This window comes from Rana temporaria, chromosome 6, assembly GCF_905171775.1.
Source record: "Rana temporaria chromosome 6, aRanTem1.1, whole genome shotgun sequence".
Lineage (NCBI taxonomy): Eukaryota > Metazoa > Chordata > Amphibia > Anura > Ranidae > Rana > Rana temporaria.
In genome coordinates, this window is record NC_053494.1 from 16,707,038 (window position 1) to 16,722,236 (window position 15,199).

The following is a 15,199-nucleotide window of genomic DNA, read 5'->3' on the forward strand; positions in this document are numbered from 1 at the left end:
AAGTCTAAAGAGAACCTATCCAGCTTTATTGCTGTCTGTCTGCCTATTGGGGAGATTTCTCCTCATTTCCTTTTAGGACAGGAAGTAAAGGAAAATCTCTACATCAGGGATATTAAAAGCAAAAAAGACTGAGAAAGGGCTAGGACATCTGACTACATTTTGTTTGCTGTCTGTGCATTCCGGTCCCAGTTACAGCCCCCCCCCCCCCCTGTACAGGTGTCAGAGGGACAGGAAGTAGAGCTGCACGATTAATCACGGAGAGAATCGCAATCTCGATTCTCCCCGCGGGATGACCCACGATTCTTTTGTGTCACCGCCGGTTCCACGTAACGTGGAACGCAAATGGCGCTGATATCGGAAACGACGTCAGCAGCCTGCGCCGCTGGATGGATGCCTGGGCTTCTCCCACAGTTCTGTACAACTGTAGTGTGTGTGTCCATGCGCCACCCAGTGGTTGCCGGCGGTACTGCTTCTGATGTATTAATCTTTCTCACAGTTCTGTACAACTGTGTGTATCCATGCGCCACCCAATGGTTGCTGGCGGTACTGCTTCTGATGTATAAAAAAGAGACCAGTGATATGTCTATAATGTTAAAGACCAATCAAAGTTTGATTCTGCTTTTTTCATAGGAGTTATATGGTCTTTAACATTATAGACATATCACTGGTCTCTTTTTTTATATATTCATATTTTCAGATAAATCACAGGTTTATTTATTTATTTGGGGGGGGGGTTTCTGGCATTCAGTTTTTGAGAATCGTGATCTTTAGTCTAAGCAAAAGAATCGTGATTCTCATTTTGACCAGAATCGTGCAGCTCTAACAGGAAGTAATGGAAAGTCTTTCCAATGGGGTCACAGACAGAAATAAGACTCTAGATCACAAAGACTGGCCACACACATTTTATAAATTTAAAATCTTTCCCACTCTATTCAAAAAAAAAATTTTAAATTTGACCGTATGTTCGACTTAAAAATAAATAAATAGATATCCTGGTCCCTAAAAGCCGATTAATCAGCACGGTGCTTGTGCTGTGTAATCTGCCCCTCTCGTAACTGTTAAAAAAACCTCCCTGAACCTGCCACTTCCTGTCTGCCCTGTCTATACTGACCACGGAAATCAGGGCTGCTGAGCCCCGACCACCGTGGTCAGAGTGTGTTCCTCTGTCATATGCAGCCCTGCTCTCATATATGTGAACCTGGCCTAAGGGTCCTATCACACGGGGCGGGCTTTGCTTACTCAGCAGGGGATCTGTCTGCTGATCCCCCCACTAAGCAGGTGGATGACAGGTCCGTGTCCGTTCCACTTATGCAGAGCAGACACGGACACAGCCCGCTCTCCTCTATGGTGGTCTGATGTAAACGGACTGCCTGTCCGTTTACACCTGACTGCCATCTGATCCGCTGGACAGAAGGGGAACAGATCCCCCATCAGTCTGGTTTTAGCAAATCGAATTGGATGTAGACAGGTGTAAACAGACACGTCCGTTTACACTCCATAGAGCAGAATGGAGGTTCCGATCGGTCTTGCTTAAAAAAAAAACAGGCGGACCCGATCATAACGTTCGTGTGATAGCGGCCTTATGCTGCGTACACGCGATTGGAAAATCCGACAAAAAAAAAGTGGATTTTTTTTTCCCAACGGAATCTTGGCTCAAACACGTCTTGCATACACACGGTCACACCAAATTCTGACCGTCAAGAACGCGGCGACGTACAACACTACGACGAGCCAACAAAAATGTAATGCGTCGACTTGATTCCGAGCATGCGTGGTTTTTGGTGCGTGTCGGAAATTGCATACAGACGATTGGACATTCCTCCCAAGAACTTTTCTTGTCGGAAAATTTGAGAACCAGATCTCAAATTTTTCTTGGCGGAATTCACGGTCGGAATTTCCGAAGAAAAGCTCACATTGGTCTTCTCTTGTCGGAATTTCCAATCGTGTGTACGGGGCATTACTCTTTTTTTTTTTATTTTTTTATTTTTTTTGTGAACAAATACTTAAAAAAAAAATTGGGACTCTACAGTCAAAGTCCTCTGCACCGGAGTCCCATAACCCTTGGGGAAGGAGGTGGGGTAGGTTGTCACTTATAACCTGTGAATAGAGAATTATTGGGTGAAGCTGGAATGCCAGGAATATTGCAAACTGAGTTTCATTGTTAAAATTCGGAGTATCTAAAAAAAAAAAAATAGATCGATATATGAATCCCGACTCCTATTACACTGGAAGCCAGTCTCGTTTTTTTTTAAATATTACATTTTAAATTATTAAATTATTTTCCCAATAATGGACAGCCAGAAGGTAAATTCATCCTCGTGTTGGCGCTGCCAGGCTGCCATCTCAGATCCGTCCCGTTTTTCCCCATAACATGCTACCATGTATATTTTATCTTTAAATTATTTTATATTTTATACATGCAAACACTAATTGTAGATTCTTAATGTTAAGAGGAAAGTATTTATTTGTTGCACCTTGTTTCTTCTGTGTATCTTTATTTTTAAGCTGTGGAAGACTATAAATATTTTAGAGAGTCCTTTTAGGAGTCATTAACCCGTCACTGAGAATATTCCCATCCCCCCCATGTATGTCTGTCTACTAAGAAGCAGTTTGTTTTGCTGAAATGTACTACTGTAGCCACAATATGTATATGTACATGAAATAAAACGGTAATAATACAAACGATTGTCTTGATTTTCTTTTTTGCAGTACTTGACACGAATGGGACTCCGCCTGCATGGGGATCCCCATGCTCTAGCACAGGCATATGCTGTAGTCAGGGCCGTCTTTAATGGGGTAGATTCAGGTAGGGGCGCGCACTGATACGGCGGCGCAGCGTATCGTATTTACGCTACGCCGCCGTAACTTACAGGAGCAAGTGCAGTATTCACAAAGCACTTGCTCCGTAAGTCGCGGCGGCGTAGCGTAAATGGGGCTGGCGTAAGCGCGCGTAATTCAAATGTGGAAGGGGGGGCGTGTTTTATGTAAATGTAGGATGACCTGACGTGATTGACGTTTTTGTAAGGACCGGGCATGCGCCGTCCGTGTACATATCCCAGTGTGCATTGCTTCCAAGTACGGCGCAACGACGTATTGGTTTCGACGTGAACGTAAATTACGTCCAGCCCTATTCGCGAACGACTTGCGCAAACGACGTAAAAAAATTCAAATTTTGATGCGGGAACGACGTCCATACTTAACATTGCGTGCGCCTCCTAATAGCAGGAACAACCTTACGCTGAAAATGCCTAACGTAAACAACGTAAATAAATTGCGCCGGGCGTACGTACGTTTGTGAATCGGCGTATCTAGTTAATTTGCATAATCTACGCCGACAACAACGGAAGCGCCCATAGCGGCCAGCGTCAGAATGCACCCTAAGATACGACGGCGTAAGAGAATTATGCCAGTCGTATCTTAGGCTAATGTCGGCGTATCTAGCTTTCTGAATACAGAAAGTAGATACGCCGGCGCAGCTTTGGAATTACGTGGCGTATCTAAGGATACGCCGGCGTAATTCTTTCCTGAATCTACCCCAATGTTGATTGGACCCTGGGCAGAAAAATCCTCCCCCCCCCCCCCCCCCATGCATATTTGCTCTCCACCTGCTCTGAGACATACAATAAATATCAGCTAGACTTAAAGCGGAGTTCCACCTAAAAATGGAACTTCCGCTTAACCCACTCCTCGCCCCCTTACATGCCACATTTGGCATGTAATTTTTTTTGGGGGGGAGTGGGGGCTTCAGGAGAAGGGGACTTCCTGTCCCACTTCCTCCTTCCGCCGAGGGGCTGGTAAGGCGATTAGCTTAATCGCCTTATTGCAGCCCCTCCCTGTAGGTGAGCGCCTGTCCAATCGGACGGCGCCACGCCGCTCGCGCAGTGGGTGCCCGGCCGTTAAGCCGAAAGCCGGTGAGTCGCTGGAGCCGTGGAGCAGGTGAGTGTCTGTTTATTAAAAGCCAGCAGCTACACTTTTTGTAGCTGCTAACTTTTAATAAACTTTCAAAAAGGCTGGAACTCCCCTTTAAAATCAGTTTACTATAAAATAAAATAAATTGAAATTGTAAAACTTCCGCTCATCTGATTCCTTCCCCCCCCCCCCCCCCTTCCAGTGACACAATTGGCACCTTTTGGGGGGAGGGGGACAAAGACGGGTATCCCTTCACACTTCCGAGAGTCCGGGCCAGAGCCCGGGGCATCAGCGCGGCGCTCCTTCCTCCTCCCTCCCCCAGCCGCAAGGCCAGTAAGAGAGAGAGAGGAGCGGGCCTCGCACATGCGCAGTATCGTGAAGCCGAAAGGCTACAACGCCAGGAACCCTTACCCGCAATGGCGGCGGCAGCACCCGACAGACGGTTGGAAACATCAGCTGCGGGTACTGACATCGCTGGACTCCAGGACAGGTAAGTGTCCATTTATTAAAAGCCAGCAGCTGCAGTATGTGTAAGTGGGCAAACCTTTAAAATCTACAGGGGGTCAAGTAATTATTTACCCCACTGTACACATTCGGCACATATCAGCTCACACGCGTGTGTTTAGCGGTTTGCCTGCAGCTCAAGTTTAATTGCATAAACAGCCCTGAGATACGGCATCTGTGAAATTCACGCTCTAGTCAATGCTCATAGCGATATATTGCAGGTGAATGATCATAATCGGTGCAAAGGAAGCTCAGTTGCCCATAGCAACAGAGGTGTTGTCCATAGCAACCATGTGGAAAGTTTTCTTTTTACTTGGCAGGACAATGTAATGTGCTTTGTGTGTGTGGAGCGCCCTCTATCAGTCAGTCCCCTGACACTGTAGTCCCGGGTCACTGAGCCCCGCTCATCACTATACACAGCTCCAGGAACACACAACAACAATAATAGCCGCCCGCCCGAGCGTTGGCGCTGGAATCCGAAGCTGGAGAACCACGTGACCAACCAGTGTAAGTCCTAGGAAGAAGCACATGATGTAACCAGAGCACGCTGTGTGTGACGCGCCCTCACCCCACTCGCTCTCCGCTCTCCCATTGGACGCCGCTGCTCGTTCTACAGGCGGGGCTTTTCCCTTTTGCTCGCTCAACCAAGCCTGGCGGACGTGGCCGCGCCTCCGCACTGCTGATTGGTGGAAAGAGGGACGTTAAGCCGCTGAATATTCATGAGCAAGTTTAACGGTGATCAGGAGGTGTGTGTGTTGTGCTGAGCGCCCTGCCGCACGCAAGTTTCCTTATATGAGCAGTGGGAGGTGCCGGGAGCTTTAACCCCAACAGTGCTGGACTGGCAGGCAATTAGAACAGAGGACACTTAGTCGCCAAGTAATTATATATATATATATATATATATATATATATATATATATATATATATATATATATATATATATATATATGTGTGTGTTTAACATTTGAGAAACTGTTTTAAAGTAAAAAAATTAATACAAATTAGATGTTTTTTCCAAGAAAAAATATAATTTTATATAATTATAATTAATTATTGTTTATAATTAGATCTTTTATCTTTACTGGCAGTCCAGCCCAGATCACGCTCACTGTATGGCAGTCTGTTCCAGATCACAACCACTTTTCGTTCCAGATCACGCCCACTTTCCAGCAGCCTGGTCTAGAACACACCCACTTTCTGGTCCAGATCACGCCCACTTTCCAGCAGCCTGGTCTAGAACACACCCACTTTCTGGTCCAGATCACGCCTACTTTCCAGCAGCCTGGTCTAGAACACACCCACTTTCTGGTCCAGATCACGCCCACTTTCCAGCAGCCTGGTCTAGAACACACCCACTTTCCGGTCCAGATCACGCCCACTTTCCAGCAACCTGGTCTAGAACACACCCACTTTCCGGTCCAGAGAGCAGTAGAGCAGTGGATGGTGTCAGTAGAGCAGTGGACGGTGTCAGTAGGGCAGTGGATGGTGTCAGTAGGGCAGTGGACGGTGTCAGTAGGGCAGTGGATGGTGTCGGTAGGGCAGTGGACGGTGTTAGTAGGGCAGTGGACGGTGTCAGTAGAGCAGTGGACGGTGTCAGTAGAGCAGTGGACGGTGTCGGTAGGGCAGTGGACGGTGTCGGTAGGGCAGTGGACGGTGTCGGTAGGGCAGTGGACGGTGTCGGTAGGGCAGTGGACGGTGTCGGTAGAGCAGTGGACGGTGTCAGTAGGGTAGAGGACGGTGTAAGTAGAGCAGTGGACGGTGTCAGTAGAGCAGTGGATGGTGTCAGTAGAGCAGTGGATGGTGTCAGTAGAGCAGTGGACGGTGTCAGTAGGGCAGTGGACGGTGTCAGTAGAGCAGTGGACGGTGTCAGTAGGGCAGTGGATGGTGTCAGTAGAGCAGAGGATGGTGTCAGTAGAGCAGAGGACGGTGTCAGTAGAGCAGTGGACGGTGTCAGTAGAGCAGTGGACGGTGTCAGTAGAGCAGAGGATGGTGTCAGTAGAGCAGTGAACGGTGTCAGTAGAGCAGTGGACGGTGTCAGTAGAGCAGTGGACGGTGTCAGTAGAGCAGAGGATGGTGTCAGTAGAGCAGTGGACGGTGTCAGTAGAGCAGAGGATGGTGTCAGTAGAGCAGTGGACGGTGTCAGTAGAGCAGAGGATGGTGTCAGTAGAGCAGTGAACGGTGTCAGTAGAGCAGTGGACGATGTCAGTAGAGCAGTGGACGGTGTCAGTAGAGCAGTGGATGGTGTCAGTAGAGCAGTGGACGGTGTCAGTAGAGCAGAGGATGGTGTCAGTAGAGCAGTGAACGGTGTCAGTAGAGCAGTGGACGGTGTCAGTAGAGCAGTGGACGGTGTCAGTAGAGCAGAGGATGGTGTCAGTAGAGCAGTGGACGGTGTCAGTAGAGCAGAGGATGGTGTCAGTAGAGCAGTGGACGGTGTCAGTAGAGCAGAGGATGGTGTCAGTAGAGCAGTGAACGGTGTCAGTAGAGCAGTGGACGATGTCAGTAGAGCAGTGGACGGTGTCAGTAGGGCAGTGGACGGTGTCAGTAGGGCAGTGGACGGTGTCAGTAGAGCAGTGGACGGTGTCAGTAGGGCAGTGGACGGTGTCAGTAGGGCAGTGGACGGTGTCAGTAGGGCAGTGGATGGTGTCAGTAGTTTTTATTGTTATTGTTTTATTTTTTACAATTGTATTTTTTTAATAATTTTTCTACATTTTCTTTTAGGAGACCCATTATGGGGCTTTGATGTAAAATCAGGGGTCTAAACAGGGGGAATCTGCACCACACAGGGTGATTAGGGTGTACCCAGGCACCCCGGGCGCCCCCTGTGCGCACACCTATGGCTGTGACAGTCATTTATGAACACCCCCCAAGAATTGAATGGGCATCAGGATTGAAATGACTGTGCCACCTCTGAGCTGGAACTTCGGAAAGCACATGTTGACCCTTGATGATGCCTGAATAAAGTTGGCGCCGTCCTTTTGAAGAGAAAAGCAGATGAAGACAGTGTCAGGGAGGTTCTTTAATCTCAGGTAATAAATACCTGGAAGTGTTACACAGACACATTATGTAGCATTCATGGATTTCCTACAATAGTTGTAGAGAGTAGAACTCTGGCGGTTCCTCTGCAGTGGTGAAGTTATACACTGCGGACAGCTGTCAAGTGATTTCTCAATGTATTCCGGTCAGTGTGGTTATCAGATAAGAGATATATATGGAAACATGACCAGACCTTATTTTGTTTCCAGGTCATTATCTGATATTGGGGTTAGACAATGAAATCCTGGTTAACCATTAATAGTAAAAACCTATACATGACCTGTGCGGCGTGTCTGCAGACATACACAGCGCGTGCCGACCAATCACTGGTAACCGCAGAATGACAGGTCCTATTATTATGGTTTATGTACCGTATTTATCGGGGTATTGTGTGCTCCAGCGTATAGTGCGCACCCCTAAAGTGGACCCGACATTCCTGTAAAAAAAACATTTGAGTACTTACAGTTTTGGTGTCTTGTGCGGCATCCATCGGCGGCCTGGTCGGGTCCGGCGTCCGTCTGTGGCTTCGGGTGTCCTCTTTGTCGGGTCCGGCGTCCTTCTGCGGCGTCCTCCCCGCTCGATCCCCGCTTTCCCACGCCGAGTTTGAATACTGCGCCGGCGTATACAGAGCGCAGTACACTCGTGTATAGTCGGGCAGGCTCGGCTACTCTTGCGCTCACGTCCTGTACGTCCAGGACGTGAGCGTGAGCGCGAGCGCGAGAGGAGCCGAGCCTGCCCGACTATACACGAGTGTACTGCGTTCGGTATATGCCGGCGCAGTGTTCAAACTCGGCGCGGGAAAGCAGGTATCGGCGTATATCGCGCACCCACGATTTTGCCCTGATTTTCAGGGCAAAAAAGTGCACGGTATACGCCGATAAATACGATAAGTATAGAGGCAGTTCTATAAAGCGGAACTAAACCCTCCTATCATTTTCAGCCAAGGAAGCTGCCATCTTGGCCTCTGTTTGATCTTCAACTGCCATGGTGCTGCACATGTGATCAGTTCTGACGCCGGCCATTGGATGGTTTGACAGTTTGGTAAGAACACAATTCATGTGACAGTTAGCATTCCTGGGATGCCGGGAATGTAACTGTTTTTTGAAACTGTTAGTTCGATGGGTTTAGTTCCACTTTAACCACTTGCCGACCTCCTCATGTACATTTACGTCAGCAGAATGGCACGGACAGGCACATGTACGTACCGGTACGTGCTCTGCTTGACGGGGGTCCGATCGGGGCCCCCCCCCCCCCCGGTACATGCGGCGGTCGGTAAGCCTCGGGGAGCGATCCGGGACGACGGATTATAGCCACTCCGTCGCGATCGCTCCCCGGAGCTGAAGAACGGGGAGAGCCGTGTGTAAACACGGCTTCCCCGTGCTTCACTATGGCGGCGCATCGATCGAGTGATCCCTTTTATTAGGGAGACTCGATCGATGATGTCAGACCTACAGCCACACCCCCCTACAGTTGTAAACACACACAAAGTGAACACTAAATGTTACAGCGCCCCCTGTGGTTAACTCCCAAACTGCAATTGTCATTTTCACAATAAAGAATGCAATTTAAATGCATTTTTTGCTGTGAAAATGACAATGGTCCCAAAAATGTGTCAAAATTGTACTAAGTGTCCGCCATAATGTCGAAGTCACAAAAAAAATTGCTGATCGCCGCCATTAGTAGTAAAAAAAATTAAAAAATTAAAAATGCAATAAAACTATCCCCTATTTTGTAAACGCTATAAATTTTGCGCAAACCAACCGATAAACGATTATTGCGATTTTTTTTACCAAAAATAGGTAGAAGAATACGTATCGGCCTAAACTGAGGAAAAAAAATGTTATATATGTTTTTGGGGGATATTTATTATAGCAAAAAGTAAAAAATATTGCATTTTTTTCAAAATTGTCACTCTATTTTTGTTTATAGCGCAAAAAATAAAAACCGCAGAGGTGATCAAATACCACCAAAAGAAAGCTCTATTTGTGGGGGAAAAAGGACGCCAATTTTGTTTGGGAGCCATGTCGCACGACCGCGCAATTGTCTGTTAAAGCGACGCAGTCCCGAACTGTAAAAACCCCTTGGGTCTTTAGGCAGCATATTGGTCTGGTCCTTAAGTGGTTAACAGAAGTTCAAAGTCTGCCCAAACCACGGGCCAGATTCACAGAAAAAGTACGCCGGAGTATCTGCTGATACTCCGGCGTACTTTCAAATTTGCCGCGTCGTATCTTTATTTGTAATTCACAAACAAAGATACAACGGCATTTGGCTAAGATCCGACAGGCGTACGCCTTCGGATCTTAGGATGCAATACTTCGGCGGCCGCTGGGTGGAGATTGCGTAGTTTTCCGCGCCGGGTATGCTAATTAGCTGTTTTATGGCGATCCACGAAGGTACGCGCGTTCGTCGCATTCTCTTACGTCGTCGCTAGTCGGCTTTTCGCGTCGCAAAGTTACGGCTGCTATTTAGGTGGTGTAACAATAGACAGCCCATGTTAAAGTATGGCCGTCGTTCCCGCGTCAAATTTCAATTTTTTTTTTTTTTTTGCGCAAGTCGTCCGGGAATACGAAAGTACGTTACGCACGTCGCCGTTCAAAACATTACGTCGGGGCGACGTCATTTCGCGCAAAGCACGGCGGGAAATTTCAAAACGGAGCATGCGCAGTATGGGAACGCGCCTAATTTAAATGGTCCCCGCCCCATTTGAATTAGGCGGGCTTGCGCCGGACGGCTTTACGCTACGCCGCCGCAAGTTTACACGCAAGTGCTTTGTGAATCAAGCACTTACGGTGAAAACTTGCAGCGGAGTAACGTACAGGACATACGTTACGCCGCCATAATTTTTCGTGTATCTGGCCCCACGTTTTTAGCATTGGGTAGAATGGCAATGAGTTAGAACCCCTGTTGGTTTTTGTTGCTGCCTGTGTTGGGAACTCCAAGATAAGTTAATATCGTCATACCCGAATCTCACCGGGCAGTTCCGGCTTTTCATGTGTTTTTTTCAGCCTATCACAGACAATGCACATACCCACATTGTACGGGTCCAAAGAGGGCATGGGAGGAGTGCGCAATCCATTGATAGATCAGTCGTGGTCTTAAAAAGGTAAAAAAAAATTCCCCTAAATAGCTTCCTTTCCCTCAGTGCAGTCCTCCTTCACTTACCTCATCCTTCCATTTTGCTTTTAAATGTCCTTATTTCTTCTGAGAAATCCTCACTTCCTGTTCTTCTGTCTGTAACTCCACACAGTAATGCAAGGCTTTCTCCCTGGTGTGGAGAAAGCCTCTTGAGGGAGCGAGCAGGAGAGTCAGGACGCTCTCTACTTTGCAGGTAGAGAAAGGAGCTGTGTGTTAGTGGGCGTCCTGACACTCCTGCTCGCCCCCTCAAGAGGCTTTCTCCACACTGGTTGATAGCGCTCCATTGGAAAGCTTCAGTAGTTCCCTTAAAGGGGTTGTAAAGGTAATGTTTTCCCCTAAATAGCTTCCTTTACCTTAGTGCAGTCCTCCTTTACTTACTCATCCTTCCATTTTGCTTTTAAATGTCCTTATTTCTTCTGAGAAATCCTCACTTCCTGTTCTTCTGTCTGTAACTCCACACAGTAATGCTAGGCTTTCTCCCTGGTGTGGAGTGTCGTGCTCGCCCCCTCCCTTGGACTACAGGAGAGTCAGGACGCCCACTAACACACAGCTCCTTTCTCTATCTGCAACATAGAGAGCGTCCTGACTCTCCCGTAGTCCAAGGGAGGGGGCGAGCACGACACTCCACACCAGGGAGAAAGCCTTGCATTACTGTGTGGAGTTACAGACAGAAGAACAGACAGCTAAATAAAAATAAATAATAATAAAAAAAAAAAACGGATGGTGTCACCCCTCTAGCGGGTGTCACCCGGTGCGGACCGCACCCCCCGCAACAAATCCTGCATGCGCTTTTTTTTGCACGCTGTAACGCATGTTATTGCGCTGCGATACAACAGACGTTCGACGTAAGATGCGTTGGGGTGCAAATGCAACGAGATCGCACAAGCTTGCTGGAGTAACGCACGCTTTACCGTAAAAGCATGGTGTGAATGGACCCAGCTCATGTCATTTATATGGAAAATGCAGCCACACAAGCTAATACGACAACAACCCAAAACCTATATACTAGCTGCAGATGTTCTTTCTAATTTCCTTTTTAAAGGAACGATTCAAAGCAGGTTTTCCAGGCATGACGGCAGGAGATGAGTCTGGCAGCCAGGGGGTTAACTCTCAAGCCTGCAGACACACACTAGGCTTGAGTGCAGGGGGGGGGGCAGTCCAGGATATAGGGGTGTGTCCAGGATGCAAGGGGGGTGTTACCTGGGTGTACTGGGCAGGGATAGCACTCATCAGGCTCCACCCATCCTCTCAGCAAGCAGGAGGAGAGCAGTGCCTTGCAGTTTTATACTGAACTTCACTGTGCTGGAGCTGTGGGGGGGCTTTGACATGAGGCGTCCCCCCACTAAACAACAATAACAAGCCCTGATCCTCTCTCTCTGAAAGTTCTTTTATAGGAATAAGCCCCATGCCAGCCAAAGGAAAGACAGACTGACCAATCATCGCAGGGAGAAGGGACAACCGGCAAGATGAACGGTTTGGCGTTCGATGACAGCTCCTTGGACCAGCTGGACCCGTCCCTGTGCCTCCATGAGAGCAGCGACATCGACAATGCCCTGCTGAGCGACATCGATGGTGGGTGACCCGTGCATGTTCCCCTTTAAGTAACAGCAATGTGGCTAAGGTGGTGTGATCAGGTGGTGGGGGTAGTGCCCCCCCGCTGGGTGGCGCTTTGGGTAGGTAGGGGGTGCCCTGGTCCCTTGTTTCTGATCCCCGCACCCCTTTTGTATTTGTCGATTGGTCCCTAAAACTTGCTATTAAGTAACTTGAGGAAGTGAGAATTAACTGAGTACAAAGTATCTTTGTTGGTTACATTGTAACTGTCAATGTTTTGTTACATTGTAACTGTCAATGTTTTGTTACATTGTAACTGTCAATGTTTTGTTACATGGAAAGTGTCAACGTTCTGAGATCACTTCCAAGGGCACTTGGCGACTCCAAGAGGCACGCTGACGCTGATCTTGACTTTTTTTTAAAAAGCATTTTAACACTTGAATGATTTCGCCAATGTTGTACGAGGAGGTGACGCGTTACTCCTTGAAATGGAGAACCGGGACAAGAACCTTATTTTTAGAACCTCCAACTGTCCCGGAAAATTCAGAAACCGTTGGCAACTATGTCACCGCGCTAGGAGGTCCGGGAAGCGCCCGGACTCCAGTTCTGCGTTCCTGGCAGAATCTGATTTACTACAGCTGGGATCTGTAGTCCTACAACACCCAAGGTCGATTTGTCGTATTAAAGGGTGCAAGTTTACATTTTTAAGGGTGTCGCGTGAGGGTCAAAATATTTTTTTTTACCATTGGTTTCTTCGTGCGTTCTGACACGTGGAAACGCAGCCCAGTAATTCTTTCCTCCTGGCTGGAGGGGGAGGGGGGGGTGAAATATCCTATCTATGCCCTGTTGATATCTTTTCAACCCCCCCATGTGCGTCCCGTCTATTGTAGATTCCCACAGGCATCCTAGGGTTCCTGGCTGAGGCCACACCTCCGATGTGACGTAGTGCAGGGTTACTGTCGGTCACTGCCTTAGTTCCAGTGCAGACCTGCAATTCTCTATAGCTAGGCAGAAACAGCGAGGGTGGGCGAGAAATTTGGATAGGTTTAGGTTTTATTGCAGAATTATTTTTTTATATTTAGCTTTTTTGTATTTTTTTTATTTATTAATTTTTTATAAGTTTTGTGTTTTTTACTATTTTTATTATTTATTTGTATTGTATCCACTTTGTATTTATTATTTTAATAATTTTTTCGGTTGTTGGGGGGGGGGGGGGGTGTTAACATTTAGAATCTCAGTGTTCTGCATTAGTTGTTCTTAATTCTGGGTACCGATTTAAGGCTTGATCATTGTATTTTTTGGGGGGGCAATCCATTTTTTTTTTTGGTGTGGTTTTTTATTTAAATATTTTTATTTTATTAAAGTTTTGTATTTTATCCACTTTTTTTTATTATTTTTATAATTTTTCTGTTGGGGGGGGGGGGGGGGGTTACATTTTTGTTTTATTTATTTATTTTTTGAGCACATAGGCCCCTTTCAGACGGACGGCTGTTTTGCCGCAGTTAAAAGCACTACAAATGTTTTGTGAAATTCAAGGCTCCAGGCACTGCGATTAGCTGCATTTGCACATTGCGATTACATGCGTTTAATTGCGGCTGCGTTTAGCTGCGGTATTCATTTCCATAGCAACCCTTTTTAATTTTTTTTTTTTGTTTTTGTTTGGGTCCCTTGTTTTTATTTTATTTTTTAAACGCTGCTATCCGCAGTTGACAAAAAAGACTGCGATTACCTGCGGTTATGTGCATATAGCTGCGCCACATTGCACCTGGACGCATTCAATTCTATTTTTTCTATTCGCACCAAACCGCATGTAACGTAATCGCACGCAAACGCTGTGTGTGAATGGGGCCATAGGAAAACGCGTGCTTTTAGCTGGGGTAGAAAAATAGAAAATCCGCAGCTAAAAGCACCATTCTATCCGTCTGTCTGAAAGGGGCCTAAGGCTCCATTCACACCTTGGCGACAAAACGCCCGACGCCGGACGCTCGTGCCGCTGGAGGGGAGAATTCCCATTGCTGTCTATGAGATGGTTCACATCTCATAGACGCCGTACGCCTGCCGCCTGAAAACAAGTCCCGGACCCTTTTTTTCAGGCGGCGTTGGCGTTCGGCCATAGAAAGCAATGGGAAAGATTTGTTAAAAAAAAAAAGTTACACGAATCGCAGCAAAATACGCCGCGTACGCGGCGTTACTTGTCGCGGAGGTGTGAATGCAGCCTTAGACTCTCATGTTCTGCATTATTTGTTCTTAATTATGGGTACTGATGAGGCTTGATCATTGTATTTTTATTTTTTTATGGCAATCCTATGCAGAGGTTCGGTTCTTCATCTATTTTGGGTATCCAGCATTCAAAAAGGATCGTCTCATTATTTGAACTGACTTGCTTCGTGGGGCTGCTGATCTACAAACACCCAAAAGAGGGGGGGTCTTGGAGGAAGCCCCGCTATAAGGCCTCATGCACACAGGTCATTTGACCAGCTCTCCTTTAAAAAAATTGAAAATAATAAAAAAAAAAGCTTGTAGATGCATGTAACGGGTTTAGGCACGTCAAGCGTTATGCCTCTTCCAGGAGGAAAGACGTTTAGGAGATCTGGGCAAAGGTCCTGTGTGGAGGGCCTAAGAAGCTGGTTTAATCTGGGGGTACACTAATATAATTTTTGTATGTATTCGAATGTTGTTCAATTGCAGTCCAAGATTTCGTTCAAATTAAGAGTGAATGGACTTTACCAAACGAAACCCACATCTGCTGTTAGAAATTTGTACATTTGGGAAATGTTTCCATCCTGCTCCTTCACATTTTCTCATTGCTGCGGTTGGGGGGGGGGGACATTAATTTGACTCCACTAATGGTGAACACACATTCATATGAGGAAAAATGCTGAATTAAATTTTACAAGTGTATACCCAGCTTCAGTTCACACGGGTGGTAGAAGCAGGCAGCTGATCCACATTTTTGTCCCCCCGACCACCCAGATACAAAATAACCTTGCAACTGCTTGGGTCCATTCACGTTGGCGCTTTGTGATGTGACAAATTATGGGATGCGTAGTGAGCAGTGCACATGAC

At 47.0% G+C, this 15,199-nt stretch overlaps 1 protein-coding gene across 2 annotated transcripts in view; it reads left to right on the forward strand.

Moving 5' to 3' along the window:
- Window positions 1-11,781: 11,781 nt before the first annotated feature.
- Window positions 11,782-15,199, forward strand: part of SREBF1 (sterol regulatory element binding transcription factor 1) — a 59,412-nt gene continuing 55,994 nt past the window's right edge. Inside the window, exon 1 of one of the 2 annotated variants that reach the window (XM_040356340.1) lies at window positions 11,782-12,154. In XM_040356340.1, the coding sequence (XP_040212274.1) occupies window positions 12,049-12,154 (106 nt within the window). In that variant the 5' untranslated portion in view covers window positions 11,782-12,048. The remainder of the gene's footprint in view (window positions 12,155-15,199) is intronic. The other variant, XM_040356342.1, reaches the window with a different exon arrangement.